General features: G+C 36.9%; 1 protein-coding gene across 1 annotated transcript in view; it reads left to right on the forward strand.

Annotated features, from left to right (window-relative positions):
- LOC149531888 (3'-5' exonuclease domain-containing protein) overlaps positions 1 to 25,151 on the forward strand; it is a 174,729-nt gene that overhangs the window by 140,757 nt on the left and 8,821 nt on the right. The window contains exon 7 of the mRNA XM_089809433.1: positions 7,561 to 7,764. Within this exon, the coding sequence (XP_089665559.1) occupies positions 7,561 to 7,764 (204 nt within the window). The remainder of the gene's footprint in view (positions 1 to 7,560; positions 7,765 to 25,151) is intronic.

The following is a 25,151-nucleotide window of genomic DNA, read 5'->3' on the forward strand; positions in this document are numbered from 1 at the left end:
TTTGACACAAGTATTTAACATGGAAACCCTGTAAAAGGAAAAACCACTTGGGAACAAACAACACAAATATTTTCACTCTTCTAAAGTAAGCTCTATTAGGAGCCAACCTTGTTATAGGTTACATACACATTGTTAATGTGACCTTATTAGAGGATTTACACCAAAGATCATCTAGACCTTATCACTCCTTGACATTTCTAAAGAGTGGTCTACTTTTAAGGACTTACAAACATTACTATTGAATGTTACCATATAGGATTTCAAAAGACTGTTAGGTCCACTTAGACCCTTGGTTAAGAGAGTTTACTACTACAATGATAAGAAAGTAACAGTGAAATGATTTATTAGGTTTTAGCACTACCTTACTTGTTCAGATCTCTGCTTCGGTCAATCTCCTTCTTCTGATCCCTTTCTGGTTGTTTCACACACTTCACATTCACACTTCAACTTCGCACTTCCTCTGCTCGATCTTTCCAATATTGTTATGCTTGGTTCAACTTATACTTTCTTCAACTTCAATCACTAGCAATCATCAATCAACAACAATAAACTTTGCATTTCATCCCTTAAATAGAAAATTTTGGTCATACCAAAATCTTTGAGGTTTTTTTGCATAATCACAATCTCATTGAATCTAAACGCTCGGGGAATAGACTTCCACCTTGAACTCTGTGCTCCATTTTAAATTGATAAATCTTCTCCATTAGATCTCTTTTGAATTTCTCCAGCCGTTGATTTTATAGCTGACTTCTTCCTTATCCTTGAAACTTCTCGAACATTCTTAATTTTCATCAAATGTCGGCCTCAGATTTAATCTTTTCTAAACTTGTTCTTGTTGTTCGCACTCGGTGAACATTACATCTCACTGTCAATACTAGACTTGGTTAACACTTAAATTGCTCAACTAACACTATGTATTCTTCACTTCTTGCTTAGGTGCAAGGTGACAACTATAGTAGCTCCGTTAATACTGTTTCCTTCATTCATCGACTAAACCGTCTTGCTTATACATCTTGCTTGAGATCATGTAAAGCAATCAAACCTATGTTACTCCAAGTTTCCGGGACGAGGGGACGGGGGGACGGGGAAATGGGTTTCCGGGACGATTTTTTTTTTGCCGAAATAGGGGACGGCTATATATATATATATATATATATATATATATATATATATATATATATATATATATATATATATATATATCTGAATTTTATTTGAATTTTCAAATATATTCATCACTTTTACATTCATCATAGCAACATAGTTTAAAATTATCAATTTCATTCATCAAATAATGATTCATCAATGATCATAGAGCATAGCAATCAGCATCTAATCGAATCATCATAGAAAATTCTAAATAGCATCATTTTCAATCATCATTTAAGTACTTAAGATACCATTAGCACATAATGAAATGAGTCAAATAAGAGAATGAAAAACATCAACTCTCAATAAAATGGAAACATTGAATAGATAAAGACTCAAACTTTAAAGTTTTAAACTTTTGAAGTATCAACTATAGTGTATCGATGATCATATAATATTATAATGTCAAGACAGAACACGCCAAGTCTGAAACATCAAAGTCAAAATGAAAACAAAAGATACTAAGGCAGCTGCCCCTAATCATCCATATCAAAGTCACTATCACTATCATCTTGAGCTTCAAAATGAAAACAAAGATGGTATGATAGTTGCCCCTAATCATTCATTTTATAATATATTTTATAAAAAAATTGACTTCTACATGTTCGGCCCTGCAGATGACTGGAAAATCATTTTTTTTAATGGTTTTTTTGAGTTTAATAAATTTTAATAGGAAACCTTTTATGCAGTCCCCAGGATGTTAGGAAATGGAAAAATAGTCTTCGAAACAGTCAACGTGGTTCGGAAACTCGTTGACCGTTTTCGAAGTTTCGGGGACGCGTTTCCTATTTTCTTCTCCAAGTGGGGACATCTGGGAAACGTCCCCTGCTGTTCCCCCGTCCCTGAAACCGTCCTCGTTTCCGAAACTTCAGGTTTAGGGCTGGAAATGCGTCCCCGGGTAACATAGAATCAAACCAACATTATACCGTCAAAGTCTAACTCATTCAAGTGCCCCTCATACTTTATTGAAATCCTCTTCATCAATCAAATGATATGACACTCTTCTGAATCAGCATTTTGTCTAACCAATTAAGGTTTGACATCAATGAGAACATAAGAATTGATACGACTCTTACACATACATTAACAACATTATTAGTTGGGGCTAATAGATTTTGATTTAGTATTTTATGTTTTTGTTTTGTTATTAATGTTGAGTTGGTCCTTTTCAGTGAAAATGGGTCTTTTTATGGTCATTGCAAGTACATTTTATGTTTACTTTATTACTTGTAAGTTGGCGTCCAAAATCAAAAATTTCAAGTAACTTACTTTATAACTTGCAGTGAAGGGTCCAAGATCCAAAATTATAACCTTGCAACGAAGGGTGCAAGATCCAAAGCTAGAACTTGCAACGAAGGTCTAAGAACCGAAATTACAACTTGCAATCCGTCTTCCAAGATCTAAAATTGCAACTTATCATCCATCTTTGAAGACCCAAAATTGCAACTTGTAATCTGTCTTCCAAGACCCAAATTATTCATTGTTTATTGATTTCGGGTTTTGAAAGCATCATTACAAGTTTTCATTCCAACACAAAAATGCAAGCATGCTTTACCCAAACTTGTAACTTGCAATCTAAAACCCGAAATGCAGCCTTATGAGCTATATTTGACACTTTAAGAAACCAAATGAGCTTTCCAAACTTGCAGCTAACCTTTTTTAACCCAAAATACACTAAAATCACTTGAATTCAGGTCTCTAGCACCCAAATATTAGTTAAGACTTTTACATTCCCATTACACATGAAATGTATTTGCATTTTTCACTATTGCAAGTCAATATCCATGTTTTTTGCCACTTGCAGTCTGCATTCCAAGACCCGAAATTAAGCTTTGGCACCACGTTTGCATCCATTCAACCTGCCTTTGTCAGTCATTTTTGCACACATGACCTGCCAAATCAACAAATCAAGCCATGAGCCTTATTTTGTAAGCAGGCTCCAATGCAAAGTACAAAATTTTATTTTATTTGTGCAAGTTGATTTCAAAGTAAATAACAGAGCAAGTGTTTTCAATCTTTGAGTTGGAGAAACTTGTTATATCATTGTTGTGTTCTTACATCACAAAAGTGATATTACCTTGGGTTTATTGAGAAAATTATGAGTTATTTGTACCAATTACAGGAAAGTCTTAAATCTGATTTCATACAGACTTTGTGCAGTAGTTTTAATTTGAGTTACATAGAAGTGAATCCATAGTCTTTGAGCTGCGAATCTTTGTTATAGTAGAAATTAGAAGGAAGTCTTATGTGTGAAAGTCTTCGTACTAAACATTGTTGATGCGAGTTTTGTATCACTTACATAACATATTAGGATTTGAATATTCGATACAGGATATCAAACATACAACTCCTCTCCTGAAAAGTTAATGCTCATGAGGCATGAGTATAACTCCAATGTTCCTTACACCGTTGGATACTCGCTCAGTTTTATCGATGTGATTTGCTGGTAATCACGTAGGCGGCCTTACACTATTCATTCGAGGATGACTTGAACTTTGGTGGAATGATGGAGATGACGACTCGGTTTGTGAAATGTGCGGAGGCAGATAATTTTGATGGTCGCGATGATGGAGGGTGTGTCTGCCAATGATGATGTTAATGGGAAAGCGATGGTTGTGGAAGGTGAATGGATGAGTTCTATCACTTGATCTACTCTAACTTGCTTCTCTAAGCTTCGACTACCTAGCTACTTACTATTCTACTCCTACTCCTATGAATGGAAGGTTCGCAAATGGACGGGGATCGAACCTAATGAGAGCTGACCAACGGCCTCACTTCCATAGGTGCAATGATTCAAAGGAATAATAGACTAGTTTACCACACAAAGCTTCCCAACCAGCCGCTAGGATGCTAGTGGCCTAGTATTGATCCCTATCAAACATTTACCAATGCTACCATACAACTATCCATCTACTTTAACTTCACTTAAACAACTTCAAATGCAACCAACTTAAAACAACTTGAAAGAAAATCTAACTAAGTGGAAGTAGAAAACATGCAATAACACCCAATGTTCTTGATCAACATGCCAATCGCAACAATGAAAAAGAGAGCATTTTGGTATTATCTTCGCAACAATTTCTCCGACCCTTTACAAATGAGAGCAAATGGCCTTTTATAGAGGCTAGAAATACAATGGATGGTGGAGATCAAAACAAGATCAACAATCCAGATTGGATCCTCAAAACCCTAATTAGGGTTGCCACCCCATCGGCCAATGAGAAGCTGCCACCTCATCAATGGACCAATGAAAAAAGTGCAAAAAGTGGCAACCAATGAGAAGGCACCAAAATGGTGGCCAATCAGAAATAGACACTTGTCCTATTCTAGAAGAAAGGGGAAATTTGCCACTTGGGCTTACATCAAATGATCTTCTAATATAAATCTTCCATTTTCTTTCATTTTCTTAGCTAAGGAAATGAACTTAGCTAGCCTTTCGTTAACTTCTTTCATAGGGGGGCAAGGTGTGTGTGCTTCGCCTTGAGTTCCGCTGTCTTTGCCATGCTGTTTGCTGCTTGTAGTATTTTTTTCGTGATCCTTCTCATATTCTTTTGCAAATCCAATAAAAGCGCTGAGAGAGGGAAGGGTGCCCGAATGCTTTTTCTTGATAGCAACCTTTCCTAACTCATCCAACCTCGATCCAAAATCTGTCTCGCTGACATCTTCTCTGATATCTTCAAAACCAAGGGCTACGCCGTTGTCACTCATCATGGTCACAGTGGAAGTGTCAATACCTGGGGTGTGATGTGCAACTGCCTTTTGTATATCCTTTTATTGTACCACCATTGGTATTGGTTATTCGCCTCATTTTCGAGAAGAAGGAAGTATTGGGCGTCATATCCTCTTTATCTTTCTTAGTGTTCGCCCGCTTGGGATTCTTACTTGCACTATCATCCTCCAAGCTCGTCGCCCTATTACGAGATGGTAGAGTGGTGGACCAAAAGGCAAGAAGAACCAAGCGGAGCAATCCTTAGCCTAGAACGAAAGATGGATATCTTAGCTTAAGCACTCCTTGCAACTCTAAATGATGAAATTACCTCTACCTATAGCCAAGGGGGATTGTCCTTCCTTCAGTCTGTCCCTCATCCGTATCATGTCCACTGTACAGATATTGGTGTCGGTTATTCACTTCATTTTCAAGAAGAAGGAAGTATTGGGCGTCATATCCTCTTTGTCTTTTTTAGTGTTCGCTCGCTTGGGATTCTTACTTGCACTATCATCCTCCATGCTCGTCGCCCTATTACGGGATGGTAGAGTGGTGGACCAAAAGGCAAGAAGAACCAAGTGGAGCAATCCTTAGCCTAGAATGAAAGATGGATATCTCAGCTTAAGCACTCCTTGCAACTCTAGATGATGAAAATTCACCTTAACCGATAAACTTACAGCGACTGTCGGAACCTAGGATATGACTTTCAAGCAGTTCAAATCCCTTGCAAATCAGGAATTTACCATGCAATTCACCTCCAAATAAAATTACCCAACCTAGGGCAAAAATCGCAGCCTCTTGGAAAAAAATCAGAATTTTATCTTCCACAAATTTCGGCTCCCACAAAATTCGGCCCCCACAAATTTCGCCTTCCACAAAATTCGGCTCCCACAAATTTCGCCCAAGTCTGGAAAAAATCTGCTCCTCCACAAAATTCGCCCATATGGAGAGGAAGAAATGATTTGTGAAAATGAAATGGGAAGGAAACTCCCTTTATAGCCAATTTTCTTTCTCCATAAAGCTGGCCTACATGGTCTAGGAGAAAACAAAAAACAAAAATTAAATTCAAGTTAAGGCCCACAATTAAATACTTAGCTTAAAAAAAATTAATTTTGCCAAAAAGAAAAATTGCACTTTTAAATTTACCAATTAGCTCCAATTGCAAAACGAAATTAAATGGTGCCTTGAGAGTGTTAAATATTTCCATTTAATGAGGATTTAGTAATTAATACGTCATTAAAATTGTATTTTGGCTAACCAAAAGTTATTTTTTCAATATTAAATTACTAAATTCATTAAAAACTTAAAAGTTTTCAAGGCAAATTAATCCAATTAAAGCCAATTTTTTGCAATTTTCTACCAAATCGATTTTGCCAAGCTAAAAATTAAAATAAAAAATTAAAATTGCATTTAGAACCAAAAATCGATTTTTTGCAATTTTCCTCATTTCAACAAAATTAAAAAAATTTCACCAAAGAAAAATTTGAGATTTTCCAAAAACTTAAGTCTAATTAAAATTTCTCTTTTGAGAATTATCCAAATTTACAGAGTTAAGACCAAATTTTCAAAAGAAAACGCCTAAGTACAAAATTCACAACTTTATCCTGCCAAGTTGAAGTTAACTTAGAAAATTATTCGGCCTAGGGATAAAATTGATAGCTCTGGAAAATCAAGTTAAGAAAACCGGGTGAAAATAAGCTAAGCCTCCCCATATCTGTCTTGAAGGTGCCAAGGCGTGAAATTTTTCAAAACTCAAAATTGTTGGACAATCCAAAAATTTGCCAAGGCAATTAGAAAGAAGGGGGTCCCCAAAAATTTTGTGAAAACCTCACAACAAACATATTGTTGCCTCATCCTTTAAAAATCATTTTAGGATAACGTATGAGTCTTTAGTTAATAGTTTACAGGTATGTGTAAGGATAATCTTTCAGTTAATCTTAAGATTATTGCCATTATTGCTCCAATTAGTGTTTAGAAGTGAAGTTGTCAAAAGTCTCAAGTTTGTAAGTGCATGCTTTTGAAAGTGGAAATCCTTCTTGAAGAAAAAGGAAGTGATATGTGCAGCACCCAGTCTTAGATTATGTTTGAGTTTCTTGTTAAGTTCTAATTGTTTCAATGACAATAGGAAGGGTACCTCCCCTTAGTTGAGAGGGGAGATTATATTTCGCATACTGTGTTTAAATACTTCATTTTGTTAGTAGTGTATCTACAACTACTTAAAAAATATTTAGCCATAAAAACCTTTTGCGAAAAATATTCTATTGCTTCTCTTCTTAAGGAAAACTAGTAATTGCATATGAGACTAGTTTCATTCCTCCAAGAGGGCCTTAATATTTTTGTAGCAGTTGCTTCTGTGGTAGCATGAGGCACAGAGCTGGAATTGAATATGCAATGAAATTGGCATGTGACTCAAAATAGATAACTGACCACAAAAATTATTTTATCTGTCATTATATTTTGTTTAGCAGCTTGTACGATAATGTGCATTTTTTCTGATAAGAAAACATGATTGGAGGATAATAAATTTTATTTAATGATGCGCAAATCGATAACTTTGTGTCTTCTCAATGATGTGCCAGTGGAAAAAGGCAATAAAGAAAATTACCTTATTTGGCTGCTAGCTTGGGATGTTTGGTATGATTGTTACTGTTGGCTTCTATATTTGTTATGTTCAGATCGATAACTTATGCAGTTTCTTTTTTCAGGTCATTGAAACATTCAATCTACAAATATCTGAGTACCAACTCATGTCTAGATGTATCAAATGCAATGGAAAGTTCATTGAAAAGTCACTCACAAAAAATGAAGCTATAGAAGCTGCTACATCTGAACAAGTGATTCCAGAGTTTTTGATAGATCTTGATTTAGAGTTTTGGCAATGTTCAGACTGCCAACAAATATATTGGGAGGTATGCAACTCTTTAAAAATTGTTTTTTTACAATAAATCTCTGGTTGTATGGCTTTTCATTGTAATCACTGATATATTATAGCTTGTGTTCCCCGTCTTCCAAATCATTCCTAGGTTCTTTTTTTTCTTTCCTAGATTTTGTTTTGATTTTATGTTGATGTAGAAAAAATCTTGTATATCCAATTAGTGAAAACATGTATGGATCATAAATGTTCTATTGTCTTAGTCTAGTTATTGTATGTTTAAGTGAAGCATGCTATTTGACAATATACATGACTTCACGAGACGAATCCTTAAAAAATAAGCAAGGCAGTGTTGATGTGCTTTTTATGCCACTACAAAGTGCATAATTGTATACTAAGCATTTTGAGATGAAATGTCAAATCTCCAACTCTCTCTTGAATGAGGATGCTCCTATGCTAAACAATGTATATGGACTGTGTGATCAAAAGAGACAAACCCAAGGTTCTTTTTTGTTGTGAACTTTCACTCATAATGATGTGATGTGTTGGTTATCACAAACAGACTTACACTATTCATTCAAAGCATATCAATCACTTCAACTATTTCCAAACAAACAAATTGCAAAGAAAAGGGTTTACAAAGCTATACTACTCCTAGAATGTAAGAAACTGTGGTTGTCTTTGTGACTGTACTAGACTTAGTCTAGCCATCAACATCAACCAAGCTAGTGTGATCTCCTAAGGTAAATGTAAGATGTTCAAAATATCACCAGTCCATTAACACCATCCATCAATGCATATCATTGTGCAAACAATAATTGAAGTAAAACTCATCAATATGCCATTTGACCACGCAAGATTTACTTACAATCAACAAGCAGCTAGTGGCTTGGTCTAAGCGAGTTCATCAAATTGCATCCAAAATATCTTCCATTCAACTAAACACTATTTCTAACCAACATGAAATAAAATCCTAATCTAAGTGAGGAAATTTAGAAACCATGCGATACTCCAAATATAACAAACAATTCACCATAAAAACTGACAATGAAGAAGGAATATTTATGGGAGTATTATTGCAACAAGTTCTTCAGATCTCTCCCTTATCTAATATAATCTAATGAGTTGCAAATGAGAAGGCTCAGCCTTTTATAGTAGTTCGTAGTAAAATGGATGGCCAAGGTTGATTTGAAATCAAAGGCCAAGATTTAGCCAGTACAACCGGAATCCACCTAACAACTACAAACATTAAATGCCAGACAATTATAATTAGGCACCATCTTGTGGGCCAATAAGAAAATTATAATTCTTTGTGAACCAATGAGAAAATTAGTTAGGTAGGAGCTTATTGAAGAAGGCATTAATTAATGGGCCAATGATAAAATGCCCCATGGACTTGTAATAAATCTTCCTTTAGAAGATATTTTTCTTTGATTTTCTGCTTTTGGCAAATTCAATGAGTTTGTACATAATATTGTTAAGAGTTTGTACATAATATTGTTAAGAGTTCTTGCACTGGGATAGTTGGCATGATATGATTGGTCGAAGGTGAGTGGATTGGCACTTTGCATGTTTATTTTATAGACTTGATAAATACCTTTTGATGATGAAAGATCTCTAACTACGGTTTCAAAGCAAATCTCTAAGTTTCTTGTTTTCCAACTCTCTGACCAGCAAATGGAGAAATTTCTAATTTTTAAATATTTTAAATTTTCAAATTTCTGATTCTTTCATGTTTTTCCTGATTTTTGGGATTTTTGTCTTTTCTGATAGTATGAAGTGCAAGAATAGGAAATCGCCTAATGTCAAAATGAAACTAAACAATAGAATGCAAATAAATATGATAATCTATTCTGACTTTGGATTCTTTAACTCAAATCTGAAGTAACAGAGCTGTACTAGGTTGCACGACCAACAGAGAAAGATGCAACAACCCAGTGGAACAAAACCTTAATAGATTCTGAACAATAGTTTCTGTCCCATTGATGTCAACAACAATGAACAATTTTTACCTGATATGACTGAAACTGCATGCAAACTCTACCTTGGATGGACATGAGAATCGTCTGGAGGTTGCATGGACTTGATCTAGATTCCTGGCTAATTTTGATTTGCTACTGCAGGTTTGATCTGTTAATCTAATGTGAAATTCTGCCTCTTCTCCAATCAACTACAATAACCTTCCCAAAATCGATGCCCAAAATGCTCTTTCAAGCTGATGGAATAATGAGAACCCAATCTACAGGCTAGCTGGCGGTATGTCCAGCTTGGTCTCTTCAAGAGTTTTTGTTCTTGAAGGGCGAATCTGCTGCAAACCCTGAAATCAGAGCTCCAACCTTAATGTGCAATGTAAATTATACAACCTAGATAGATAAAATGAAAGCACCAAGCTCGTTTTATCTTCTCTCCAATGAAGTTTGAATGGCTTCAGGGTTTCCTCTTCATTTTTACTGAATTTAATAAAATATATGCACTCTGTAATGTCCCATTCTAGAATCACTATTAATTTGTTTTATGATTCATATGAAATCAATATTTCCATTTCTTGATGCCTTAATCTACCTTTTTGCCTCCTATTTATAGATATCATTATTAGAGAATGGTCGCCAATGGTTACATCCCTTCAAGTAATAATCAATCTAATTACTATTGTTATGATATAATACTATTTAATTGACTCATATTTAATAATATATATATTATATCTTATATTAATAATATTGTTGTATATGTATCAGTGTAATGAGACTCAGCAAGTCTGACCAGGACTCTGTGAGTCCGAGCCAGAGTCACCCTTTCCGAGGCAATTTGCCTCTAGACTCGGACTCAGCCGAGTCTTGGCAAAGACCACGTGGACTTGCTGAGTCCAGGGACTCTACCGAGTCCTGAGCCTCAGACTCTCCAAATTTTTTTTATTTTTTATTTTTAAAATTTAAAAAGATAGAGATTTCTGGAAGGTATTTTTTTCAGTGAATATTAATTTTGAAAATGATATTGTGGTATTTCACGAATTTATTAAGGATTGAATTTTAAATCTTAAATCTTCAACTTTATATTATGTTATTCAGTTTTTTTCCTTCAGAAATTGATTGTTATACTTATGTGATCTATGCAAAATTGTGTATGAGTGTTAAGTAGCTTCTATTTATCTCAATTATTGTGTATTTGATGTTAATTGACTAGATGATGCATAAAAATATCGTTAAATCCTTAAAAAATCTTTTAATCTTGTCGTCGGTAAATATTGTGTAGCCGATAGGTTGATCTTGTCAGTAAATATTGTGTAGCCAAACGGTTGATGTCGTCGGTAAATATTGTGTAGCCGACGGGTTGATGTCGTCGGTAAATAGTGTAGTCGACGGCCCCTTTGGGAAGGTTCTTCAGAAAGTATATATACACCCTCCGAGATCATTGTAATCATCATTGCAAGCACTATGTAATCTCTTCAGCATATATGCGAATAATAAAAGGAGTACTGCTGTTACATGTTCTTGTTTATTGTCTATATGCATTAATCTATTTACAAGATAGTCGACCAATATAGAGCCGAGGGTTTCAAGGCAGTTAAAACTTTCGAAAACAAAAGGAAAAGGGTTGGGTTCTTTTTTTCTCCTTGTTGCCGCTGCTACTTTGCAAAATATACAAGCAAATGATTGGGGATATGTGCATGGAAATCATTGTACCTTTGCTCAACTTGAGAGGTCAAATCCTTGCCAAAATTCTAGAGTATTGCAAATTCCATGTCGAGGCTGTCAAGACACGTCAATGAAAACGCGGGCCTTCCTCGGAGCAAGTACAAGGGTTTGGAGAGTTTATAAGCTCGAGGGTTTGTAGGAACTTTGTTTGGAGTTAGTGAAGATTTGTGAACATAGAGGATTTTTGGGCAGATTTAGAACCAATAGGAGACTTGGATTCGTGGAAGGATCAAAATTTTGAAGAAATCAGTGAACGTTTTAGGGCATTGGAGAATCACCTTTGACATATCTACTGCACAAGTAAATCCTTGACACCAACAAGCAAAGAGGAGGCCGTACGACCGTATGACGTATGGAGTAGTTAGCTGCATCCGTATAGTGAATGCATCCATACAGTGAAGTCAGTACCCTCCAGGATAAATGAAGCAGTAGGGCTGTACCAAAACACAGGAGAACCAGCCATTCTCAAGGCATCAAAGGAAGACCGTACAGATCTATACGGAGGGAGAGGAATTTTTCAAGCAGGATATATCGAAAAAGTAACTGACGTAAGGGTAATTTATTTAGGAAACTGACAAAGGAGTAATAGGTATGCAATCAATCGGAAAAAGGGCTTGGAGGAAGAAACTTGATCACTATTCAGCTATGAGTCAAAATACACAAGTAGGACCTTCTGGAGTGCGACCAGGCGGAAAAGACAAGGGCAAACAAAGGGCCAAAGTGCAGAACTAGACGGATGTATAGATAACACCGCAAAACATAGCATTTGAAGGGTTGACTGGGCTAGAATGTAGGAAACGATGGAATGAAAATCCAAATGACCACCTCGTAAAAGCAAGCATACGAAAGGCACAGGTAGAGTGGGCAATCTAGATGCCAGTTTTTTGTATCTGGATTTCGAAGGTGTCTTTCGTATCATGATTGAGGCATATGACAGGCACTCTCGTAAAAGTTCAGTTCCATACTTGGAGTATGACGTGGTGATATTATTCCGGCCAACGGACTTTACTAGGGTATTCGGCATACCAAGAACGACACAAGGAGGAAAGAAAATTGACAATAAGCCAAGAAAGATGGACAAGGAAAGAAAATTGAAGCTGGTGGAATTAGTGTGTAAGGATTAGGTATAGCAGAAGAAAGATGCCCTTATTGACACCTCGAAGGGAAGAGGGTTGTAGAAATCTTACATCAGAGGTGGTCATTGGAGGTGCCTCATGGACGTAATAAAGAGTTGACTTACAAGATCCAATAGGGTATCAAACATCTCCTTTCCGCTGGTCAGTATGATGAATAGACTCATGAATGGGAGGGTTTATGATTGGGCTTTGCTATTGGCCACACACATGGATGAGTTCATGACATTGCAGCATAAAACATTTTACATGTCGCACTACGCCATCGGATTCTTTTTGGAGGCAATTGCGAGGATGATACCCAAAGAAAAGTTGGAAATCTAGCCAAGTCCGACAGTACTTGACAAGCCTCCAATAATGCATTGGAGGCATTTAGACACACTTGGAGGGCAGAAAGGCATTGGCCAGAAGAGGATACGGCAAGAGATGGAGGAATTCGGAAACACGGATAGTGGCCGGCAGGATATGTCTTGTGAGGAGGATGACTCAGAGGAAATGGAGGAGGTGGAGCAGGATGAGGAGGAAGATGATGAGGAAGTCGGGGTGATTTCAGCAACCCCACTTTGCTTTCCGTGGCAGTTGACGGCTGCCCTAGTGACAGCTATGCCATCTTTTTTAGCACTGCATGTACACACTATGGCAGAGGCTCACATTCTAGGGTTTGAGTAGTTTAGGCAACCAGTCTTGATGACCCCAGTCACCCTAAACCCCAATTCATTGGCAGCAACAGGAGCAGGTTTACACTCAGCGGTTTCCCAACCTTCAGGAAGCCGAAGGACAGCATCACCAGCGGACACACCTACGGGAACGCTACCTGAGTCGGCGGTCTAGGAGGGGAACGCACCTGCGAAAATGTTACCTCAGCCGGTGGTCCAGGAGGGGAACGCACCTATGGGAATGCTACCTTAGCCAATGGTTCAGGAGGGGAGAGAATTGATCTCCATACCACAGGAGCACGGATCACCTCAGTCAATAGCATTAAGTTTGCCGCAGCCACATCCTATATTGGAGTTGACAACCACAGAGGGAGAAGACATGCAGGGAAGGGCACAAGAGCAGGTCCGATTAGAGGTGATTGGGACGAATGCAGCAGTCATGATAGCTAACACATTGTTGGATGATGTAGTGGATCAGGATGCTGATTTGAGCTTGCTGGAAGAAGAACCCCAGACGCTAGCAGTCGTACAAATTAGCTTAGCGAGTCGGGCGAGTGAATATCTGAGATGACAACTACTTCCCTCTATTGCCAGAGGTCCTTCCATCCAGTCTCCCATGAGAGAGGACCTACAGTTGGAGGCAATTTGGTCGAACAACGAGGTTGTTGAGGTCCCTGCATCACTAGAGGTAGGGGATCAGAGTGCAGCAGCACCAGAAAGAGCAAAAGAAAGGGTACAGACGCAGGGTCCCATGCCAGTAGTGGAGGAAAAGGATAAGGATATCCATTCATGCCTTAGTGACATCACTGAGAGAAGCAAGTTCTTGGCTGAGTTGGTTCTCATAGAGAGACGACGAACAGAGGCTGGGCAAGAAGCTTGGGAGGTTGCAGAGAAGGCTCGGGAGGAGGTGGCCGACCGACTTGCCATCTAGAAAATTGCATGGGTAATGGAGCGGACAACATTATTGGCACAACTCGAGGAAATTGTACGAGGGAAGCAAGAGGCAGAATAGCAACTTGCAGCAGTGCTACAGGAAGAGGAATCAACAAAGAAAGCACATGATCAGAAAAAAGCTGAATGCCATGAGGTCACGATGATGTTGAAGGAGGTAGTGGAGGAGAATTCACAAATCAGAGCTGATCTAAAGGTCCGGACGGAACAAGTGTATCAGCTATGACGAAGCCGGTCTACACAGTCAGAGACACATCCTTCGGTCTAGTATCTACGCATTAATGTAATTAATTGTTTTTGAGTTTTGTTGTGTTGTCGTCCAGAGATGACTTTTCTTTTTTGGGGGGATGAATGATGTCGGTAAATATTATGTAGCTGACGGCCCCTTCGGGAAGGTTCTTCGAAAAGTATATACACCCTCCGAGATCATTGTAATCATCATTGGAAGCACTATGTAATCTCTTCGGCATATATGTGAATAATAGAAGGAGTATTGCTGTTACATGTTCTTGTTTATTGTCTGTACGCATTAATCTATTTACCCCATACGGTAAACAAATCTCATGGGTTTTTTGGTTTTTCGAGTCCTTGCCGAGTCTTGGCTGAGTCCGGTCGCTGTGTCCGAGTCTGAGTCGGATTTTGATTTTCCGAGTCAGAGGTGAGTCCGAGTCCCGTAACTATGATGTCTATATTACATAATATTATTATTTATTTTAAATTTCTATATTTGTATTACAATTATATAATAATATTATCCTTGAGTATGTTCATTGCATAATATAACCCATATAGATAATTGATATTATTTATAATCAATATCTTTATTTGTCATCATTATTATATATCTCATAAGATTGTTATATTAGTATGTATATTATCATTATATTAGTAAATACTAATATATTATCATTATATATAAATTATATTTAAATATATCAAAAAATATATATTAGATGATATTATATCATATATTTATCTATTCATATTAATCTAATATTATTATTTAATTCTTTTTTTTTCTATTAAAACCTATTATGAAATTGGGGACATCACAATGAAGTTTGAATGGCTTCAGGGTTTCCTCTTCATTTTTTATTGAATTTAATAAAATATATGCTCTCTCTATAGCTTTAACTTCAAAGGCATATTTATTCATTATTAGCATTGGCCCCTTATTTAAAACAATATATAGTCATCATTCCTAGGGAAATAGGCCCATGACCTTATTATAATTTACTAAAATATAAAGTGATTATAATACTTACTTTATAATTATTTATTTAACCCAAATATTTTTAATTTATTCATGAAATGCTCATTTGGACTTAGATCTGGAATTTGACTGAACCCTCGTGATCACTCGTGATGCTTGAGTCCTGCAGGCCAACTAGTAGTTTCTCATAAAAATTAGGAATCCTCCATAAAAAGTAAGAGGTTGTCTCCAATCAACTAAAACTGCTCAAAGTGAGCTTGCTCTGCTCCATAGTCCTCTAGGTGGTCAACCAATCAATTGACATTTCTTAAGAATAGGACCCTTTCAAAAATTTAGGGGATGGTCTCAAATCATCAAGAATGGTCCATAGACACCCCAGGATCTGTTAGAATTTGTGAAAAACAAATAAAAACCAGAATCTAATGGAAGGCATAGATTAATCAAGAGGAAATAAATTTGTCAGAATAACAATACAAGAACAATCTCTGATATAATTCTCAAAGACGTAATAGCATCAATATTTCTTAATATATAAAATACAAGAGAGCTAGCCTATTTATATAGGCAAGTTCTGGTAGGATACTTGGACAAGATTGAGACAAGTGATTCAACTTGGAGGAAGTAGAGTCCTGATGGAATCGACCACCTACCATCCATCTATAATCTAGAAGGGTGGTGTCCAAATTGGAATCAACCATAGGTGACATCTTAGGAGTAGTTGGAGTCTAAAGGACGACTCAACAATATCTTAATAATAATATTCAAAATATATATTTCATCCTAATTTACGAGCTCCCCTAAGTAAACTTAATATAATAGTGAAATCGAAAAGAACTATTTATTGAACACCCCCCCTTAAGTGAAACTCTAGGGAGTACTATAATGCAATATATGGCTAATGGGTCTTGGCATCAAAGCCATGTTAGGTACCCATGTATAACTAAAAAAATCCTCTCATAACCGGAGAAAATGAGAAAACCTTGTGGGACAAAACTCCTCTCCAAAAGAGAGTAGAAATGAAGCTAAAAAACTCTAGAAGAAGACACCCCAAGAAAAGCACACAAGTGAGTGAACTTGTTCTTAGTGAAGGGTTTGGTGAAGATGTCTGTAGTTTGATCGGGTGTTTGGCAATACTGAAGGTGAAGGACCTTCTTATGAATCAACTCCCGGATATAGTGCATGTGAATCGTACTTGGTTCGTTGATGAGGGACTGGATTACAAGAAATCTGAATATCACAGAAGATGACTGTTGGCTTTTGGAAAGGAATGCCAAACTCAGTAAGGATGTGTTGAAGCCAAATAGCCTTGGTGGTTGCATTAATTGCTCCTTGATACTCAGCCTTAGTGGATGAAGAGCAATAGCAAACTGCTTCTTGCTCAACCAAGAAACTGGACCAGAATGAAGAGAGAAGCAATACTTAGAAGTAGACTTACGATCCTGAGAATCACCTGCGCAATTTGGATATGTATAGTCCACCGAGTCAATATTCACACTCGTTACATAATGAATCCCATAACTGTGAGTACCCCGGATGTAATGAAGAATCCTCTTAGCTGCTTTCCAATGTAGTTCATGTGTTTCTTGCATAAACCTAGAGACCATGCCCACAACATATGAAATATCAGGCCTTGTGTGAGTCAAGCATATGAGGCTACTAACCAACTGATGATACAAGGTAGCATTGACCAAGGGTGAAGAACAAGAAGCCTCAAGTTTGACCCTTGACAAAAATGGAGTTAGTGCAAATTTGAAGTTGGCCATGTGAACTCTGGAGAGCATATCAAGAGCATACTTAGGCTAGCCAATGAATATATCGGAAGGTGATTGAGTGATCTCAATCCCTAAGAAGTAGTGAGGAAGGCCTAAGTTAGACATTAGGAACTAATCATGGAGGGCAGTTTTGACTGTTGTGATATGAGATGAGTGACTCCCTGTGATCAACAAGTCATCAACATAGAGGACAAGAAAAGTGAGTATCATCTTGCTGCAAGATGTAGATGTTCGAATCAGAATGACACTGAGCGAACCCAACTGATAGAAGGAAGCAGTCCATCTTAGTATACCAAGCTCGAGGAGCTTGTATAAGGCCATAGAGGGACTTTTTAAGGTGATAGACAAGTGTAGGATCCTAGACGAACCCTTGTGGCTGCTCCATATGGATTTCCTTCTAAAGGTCACCATGAAGAAAGACACTCTTCACATCCATCTGATGAACTTCCCGATGATGGGATGCAGCAATGACAAGGACAAGTCAAATAGAATTCATCTTTGCAATGGGTGCAAAGGTCTCAGAGAAGTCCATTCTAGGAACTTGGAAAAATCTCTTAGCGACTAGGTGAGCCTTATACTTATCAACTGACCCGTCTGCTGCAAATTTTGTTCGATAGATCCACTTGCATCGAACAAGTTTTCTTCCCTTAGGAAGAGGGACTAAATCTCAAGTATGATTCCTCTCTAAGGAATTGAACTCTTCATGCATAGTAGTATCCCACTCGAGAACACCATAAACTTCTTGAAATGTTTGTGGATCAGAAGTTGTAGCAATAAAGAGATGTGGAGCTTGCTCGAACTGAGACCTTGTTCTTCTCTCATCTGAAGGATCACCAACCCAATCGCCTACTAATTCTAGTGTTTGTCGAGCCCAATGAGGCCCAATATTTGGAGCATTTGGAGAATTTGGAGGAGAATCATTCTTTGAATGATGACTGGAGGAAGATGGTGAAGTGCACAGAATATACTGAGTGGGGGGGGGGCGGGGGGGGGGGTGAATTAGTATATTAAGAAATTCACCAATTTAAAACTTTTATCCAAGCAATAACTTCAAATTCTAAAATGAACAATTATGAACACATTAACACAATGATTTACGTGGAAATCCAATGTGGGACAAAACCATGACAATAAATGCTTTTATATAAATTTTGATCTTTTACAATGATTTGTAGGCTCCAACCTACTAGAGTCTACAACCTCTAAGCTTATGAGCACCGACTCACTAGAAGCTCCAATTCCCACACTTTGCAAGCTTCGATCTACAGGAAGCTCCAACCCCCTTTGCTGTCTTCGTGAGCACCAACCCACTTAATACAAATTTCTTTTCCACCCTAGCAATCTGGCTTACTTCAACTAATGATGGACAATCAAATCTCTACTTCAAGTCTGCATATCATTTCTATAATTTGCATCTGTTTCTTCTATATCTGCACATATGCCTCATAAAAATGTCTTATATATATATCCCCAGTCTACATGATATTATACTTCTTTTTATCTTATCTATCCAACATATATATCAGATTTCTTTATTTTCACTCTTTCATTTATCCTTCTTACATCTGCTCACATTCAGTCTTTTTTCTTTATAAATAATCTTCTCTTTTTCACTTTTCTACACGCTCTTATTTCTCCATGTTACACCTTATTTATATTTGATTTGATAACAGATATGACTATTCAACATTAAGAGTTGTATCTCTTTTACTATAAATGACACCTATTCAAAACTAAAACACAATTGGTAAATGCCGGTTTATAATCTTCTTTGCATAGACTTCTTTAATCAACTCAGTGTACCCAGTGGGGATCATTTTTTTCCATTTATAAATCGAAGGTTTTCATGTATTCGCCCACCACATACTCAGCGGCACACTTAAATGTGTCTCCTTTTTATTTGAAACTGAGACCTTTGCTTCCATCATGGATATTTAAATCTGACACTCGTTTATTCCATGCGTCCTGAAATAATCGCCATCTTCCTTATATGCTGACTCAGATCTTTGTTATCGCTGACCTGCTCATTAAATTTCCACGGTGCCTCTATAATCATCATATAATACTTTGCTCGTATATGTGATCGCTGATTATAATCATCATTCTCGCTCCGTTCCTTTATCACAGTTTTTCAAAGACCAATCGCAAATGATATTTTTTGTCTTGATAAATTCTTTTGCTATTGAATAAATTACTATCATCGCATTTTCAGATTAAATTATTATTATTGCTCATGTATATCTGCAATTGTCTGAAGATGTCCATTATTATCAATGTGTAATCATTTCTTAGCATAGGTTCACTGCTGGGCATTATTCTTTAGCACTTCCGTCTGATCTTTTACTCAAATATATGAAAAACTCATTTCTTAGGGCCTTCTCCAAAATATATCGGGCTTCATGCATTACCGTTAGTTGATAACTTTATTCACAACATGTGTAATTGCCTTAGATCTCCATGATCTGCTGTTTGGTTTCATTCATATTATCGTGCCTCTATTATGCTAAGTATATTGCTTCTGAATATATCATGCCAAGTTTTACTTTCAATGTTTCTATATTGAATACAGTGAAGCTTATCTCTTGCCACCGCTTTTCATATCAAGCTGTTCCGGATGCTTTCACATCTTTTATATATGTATATGTCTGAAACCTCATGTCTTAATCAATGTAGCACTCGTCATGCTTGGTTCACCAGGTCTGGTCTTAATCATTCAAATGGTGACATGTCTGATAAGCATTGTAATAAATCTGCAATATCACTTCTTTCAGATTCATGATTACTTCATATCTGCCAGCAAATATTACTACTGATGTTTGTTCATTCTTTTAGTTTAGTTGCCAACTGTCATTATTTATATGTATCTTCCATTTCCTTTGACATTGATGAAGTTATGTGTCTTGTCCATTTTTGACATCAATGACAATACTTCCATCAATCTCCCCCTTTGTCATTGATGGCAACTTCAAATCTCTTTCGGCTCTCCTCTTTTCAATATCTCTCCCCCTTTGACATCAATGGCAAAGGGATGTCGATCTGAATGCATGTTTCATCATTAAATACATACAGATATATAGCTCCTCCTTTGAATGTTCTCCACTACTCCGCCTAAGAAGATTTCTTCAATGCTCCTGTATATTCCCATTTGCCTCTTGAAACATTCCTCTAGCAAACTTTGACATCAAAGCAATCTGCTTTTCATCTTCTGAATGTCTTCAAAACATTAACTTATCTTGAAACATTTCACTCCTCTCCAAGGGTTAATGAATACTTTCATTTATATCTCCCCTTGAGTCTATGCATCTTCTCATGACTAAGAGGTGTATGTACTGCAAGTTGCACTTGCACTTGTTTCTCCTCCTTTTGTCATCTTTCTTTTCCAAACTTTTGTAGTTTTTACTTTATGATCACCTCTGGTATCCTGATTCTTGACATCTCTTTCAGTTTCAACATCAAGTCTACAATGTTTTTCTATATGCCCATAGTTATTGCACTTATCACATAAAATGTTATAGTTCAAATATGGAGTGTGATTCCAGCTTCTCCATTCATGGGAATTTCTTATATTTGTTCTGCACTCTCTTGCCATGTGACCAAAATAGCTGCATGAATAGCAATATCCATAAAAGCTAGGTTTATATCCTTGCTTTTTGTAATTCTTTTTAATTTCAATTCCTTTAAATTTAGTGAATGGATCTTCTGTATTACATCCTTGCTTCACAAAACCTTTGAATGTATGATTTTGATTGCTTACTTCTCCTTCAAGACCTACTCCATTCTTGCTGGTGGATGGTCTTTGACTATCAATTATGTTGGATAGAATTTCAGAGCTCTTTTCAAATTTGAGACTCTTACTTAATTTGATATTGCTTTCCTCTAGATCTTTCTTCAGCATTTCAATTTTTTGTCTCAATTTGGTACACTCCTCTTCATCATTCTCAACTTGTTTGGATTCTTCCAGTTGAGTCTTTAATTCTTTAACCTGCATTTTGTACTAAGTATCTTTTTCTTTCAAGTTTGTATTTGTTGATGCGAGTTTTGTATCACTTACATAACATATTAGTAATTGAATATCCGATACGAAGTATCAAACATACAATTCCTCTCTTGAAAAGTTATTGCTCATGGGATATGAGAATAACTCAAATGTTCCTTACACTTGTGGATACTCGCTCAGTTTATCGATGTGATTTGCTAGTAATCATGTAGGTGGCCTTACGCTATTCGTTCAGGGATGACTTGGGTTTTGGTGGGATGATGGAGATGGTGGTTTGGTGTGAGTGCTAGATGATGTTGATTGCGCAAGGAGGCAATAATGGTTCTAATGACTTCTACCTTCCTAACTTTCTCAAAATGAAATTCGACTTCCCAACTACTCGCTATTCTACTCCTACTCCTTCAACTACTCACTATTCTACTCCTACTCCTATGAATGGAAAGGTTAGCAAATGGACGGGGTTCGAATCCAATGAAGGCTAACCGGCAGCCCCACCTCCATAGATGCAATGATTCAAAGGAAAATGAACTAGTTTACCACACAAGGCTTCCCAACCAACTGCTAGGATGCTAGTGGTCTAGTATTGATCCCTATCAAACATCTACAGACATCACCATACAATTAGCCATCTACTTCTACTCTAGCAACATGAAATAAAATCCTACTTTAATTTGAGAGATGAGAAGAAACATGCAATAGACCAAAATGATCATGTATATCCACCATGCAAGTCACAACAATGAATAGAGAACAATTTTGATTGTATTTTGGCAACAATTCTCCAACATAACTCCCCCACAAATGAGAGCGAAATGGCCTTATATAGAGGCCAAAATTACAACCGATGGTAGAGATCAAAAGCAAAATCAACAATCCATATTGGCTTCTAAAAACCCTAATTAGGGTTGCCACCCCATCGGCCAATGAGAAGACGCCACCTCATCAACGGACCAATGAAAAAAGTGCAAAAAGTGGCAACCAATGAGAAGGCACCAAAATGGTGGCCAATCAGAAATAGACACTTGTCTTATTCTAGAAGAAAGAGAAATTGCCACTTGGGCTTACATCAAATGATCTTCTAATATAACTCTTCCTTTTTCTTTCATTTTCTTAGCTAAGGCAATGAACTTAGCTAGCCTTTCGTTGACTTCCTCCATAGAAGGACAAGGTGTGTGCTTCGTCCTGAGTTCTGTTGAATTCACCACGCTGCTTGTTGCTTGTAGTATCTTTTCATGATCCTTCTCATACTCTTTTGCGAATCCAATAAAAACATTGAGGGAGGAAAGGGTTTTCAGATGTTTCTTTTTGATAACAATCTTTCCTAGCTTCTCCAATCTCGATCCAAGTCCTGTCTCATTGATATCCTCTTCTTTGATGTCTTCAAAATCAAGAGCTGCTCTGATGTCGCTCATCATGGTTGTAATGGGAGTGTCGACGCCTAGGATGTGATGTGCAACCGCCTTCGGTATATCTTATTTGCCAAGGGGGATTGTCCTTCCTTTAGTCTATCCTTCATCCGTATCATGTCCATTGTACCGATATTGGTGTTGATATTCGTTTCATTTTCGATAAGAAACGTGTTTTGGGCATCATATCCTCTTTGTCTTTCTTAGTGTTTGTCCGCTTGGGATTCTTACTTGCACTAACATCCTCCAAATCGTCGCCCTATTATTGGATGGTAGAGTGGTGGACCAGAAGGCTAGTAGAACTAAGGGAAGCAATCCATAGGCTAGAACGAAAGTAGGATGTCAGCTTAAGGACCCCTTTCAATTCTAAATGATTAAAATTCATCTTAACGAATAGCCAAACAGTGACTTTTCGGATTTAGGATCAGACCTTGAAAATTTCAAATCCCCTTGCAAATCATAAATTTACCATGTAATTCACCTCCAAATAAAATTGCCCAACCTAGGGCAAAAATCGTAGCTCCTTGCAAAAATCAGAATTTGCAAAAAATTGCCAACACCATGAAAAATCTGCCTTCCCACCAAAAATCACCCAAGACAAGGGCCAAATCTACCCTTAAGAAAATTGCCAATGAAAGAGAAATTTGGCCTCGACCAAAATTGCCAAAAATGGAGAAAAATCTGCCTTGCAAGGAAAATCACCCAACACCAAAGAGCTGCTCAAAGAAGAAATTCGCCCAAAAATGGAGAAATCTGCCCTCAAAAAAAATTTGTCCAAAAGCAAGGAGGAGAAGATGAGAAGTGAAGAAAGAAGAGGAAGGAGTTTCCTCTTATAGCCAACTCCACAAACCCTCCCTAGCTGGCCGACTTGGACCCTGGGAGAAAGAAAAACAAATAATTAATGCAAAATTATGGCTCACAATTAAATACTTAACCAAAATTAATTTTGCCATGATGAAAATTAACTTTTTAAATTGGCAATTGGACCAAAATTGCAAAAGAAAATAAATAATGCATTGGAGGTGTTAAATATTTCCATTAAATGAAGATTTAGTAATTAATACGTCATTAAAATTGGATTTTGGCTAACCAAAAGCCATTTCTCAATATTAAATTACCAATTTCATTAAAGGCTAAAATGTTTTCAAGGCAATTTAATCCATTGACGCCAATTTTTTGCAATTTATATCCAAATCGATTTTGCTATGCCATTAATTTTTTTTTGATAGAAATAAAATTACCTCTATAGTCTAAAATCGACTTTGCAATCTGATTTCATCATCACAAAAATTAATTTCTTTTCACCAAAAATTGAAGATTTTCCAAAAGACTAGACTTAACAAAAAATTTCATTTTTGAAAATTATCCAAATTTATACAATTATATTCAAATTTTCAAACAAATCGTCTAAGTACAAAATTCACAATTCTACCTTGCCAAGTATTGCTCTTCAAAATTTGTTCGGCCTAAGGATGAAATTGGTTGTTCTAAAAAATCAAGTTGACACCGGGTGAAAAATAAATCTAACCTTCTCCCCACTGGCCTTGAAGGTGTCCAAGGCTCAAAGTTTTCAAAGAAAACAAATCAAAATTTTTTGGACAACTTTGAAAAAATTTGCCAAGGCGATTAAAAGTGGGTCCCCAAATTTTTGCTGCGATGTGTGAAAACCTCACAACATCTAGCATCAACCCAAAGGAATGTTCTGAACATTCCAAGAAATAAGTAACTTAGAACAAAAATCTCAGGATGGCCTATCCGGAAATCTACTTAAGGACGAGCACTCAACAAAGGAAAGAACTCTCAAGTTGATCCTAAGCATCCTAACCATAAGTTACCCACGTGTGTGTAAATGATTTATTCCCCGCTCGACAAGAACTTGATAATCTCTCCGATCGATTAAACTTAGCTTATTATAATATCCTTACTTCAAAAGCAACCTGGATAGAGCCCCGTTGCCGGTCAGGCGTCTATAGCCCTGACGGAGTTGTCGCTCTGGCACCACAATCATGATTCTACCTTTAGCGATTATTTTTATAGCACTGGTAGAGATGATTGCACACCCTCGAACCAAATTTCATCTTTACTTTTACTTTGATACTGCTTTTCTCTTTTTTTTCTCATGATATTTTCTCTTTTTTTTTAAAAAATCTTTCGTTTGGTTTGCAGGCAATGAAGCTTGCAGAGGGTTTGGAAGACCACAGTGGCGCTGAAGCAGGTGTATGATTTTACCAAGTCCAATTTCACTTTGAAACATCAAGAACTCAGAGCAAATAAGTGTGAGTAGAATGTTGTAACCATGTCAAAGATAACTCAAGAACCTTTGTCGAGTCTAACCCAAATTTAGTACAAGTCCTACCATAGACCAATGACTAAACACATCCTTTAACCTCTGAACTTCGTCAAATATATTCGATAAATGAACAAGACAGACTCCGTTTTGTCACCAAAAATATAAAATCTACACACCTCGCCCATGAGTGATAACATGGACCCCCCCTTTTGCAGTTGTAAAGACCCAAAACCAAAACGCTCTCTAACTAAGGAAGCTAAAAGATCTCAAGTCAAATGACCTAATACAAATCAAACTCAAGCTCCCTCACA

Source organism: Cupressus sempervirens, chromosome 11 (genome assembly GCF_028749045.1).
Source record: "Cupressus sempervirens isolate cs-2001-9-10 chromosome 11, ASM2874904v1, whole genome shotgun sequence".
Lineage (NCBI taxonomy): Eukaryota > Viridiplantae > Streptophyta > Pinopsida > Cupressales > Cupressaceae > Cupressus > Cupressus sempervirens.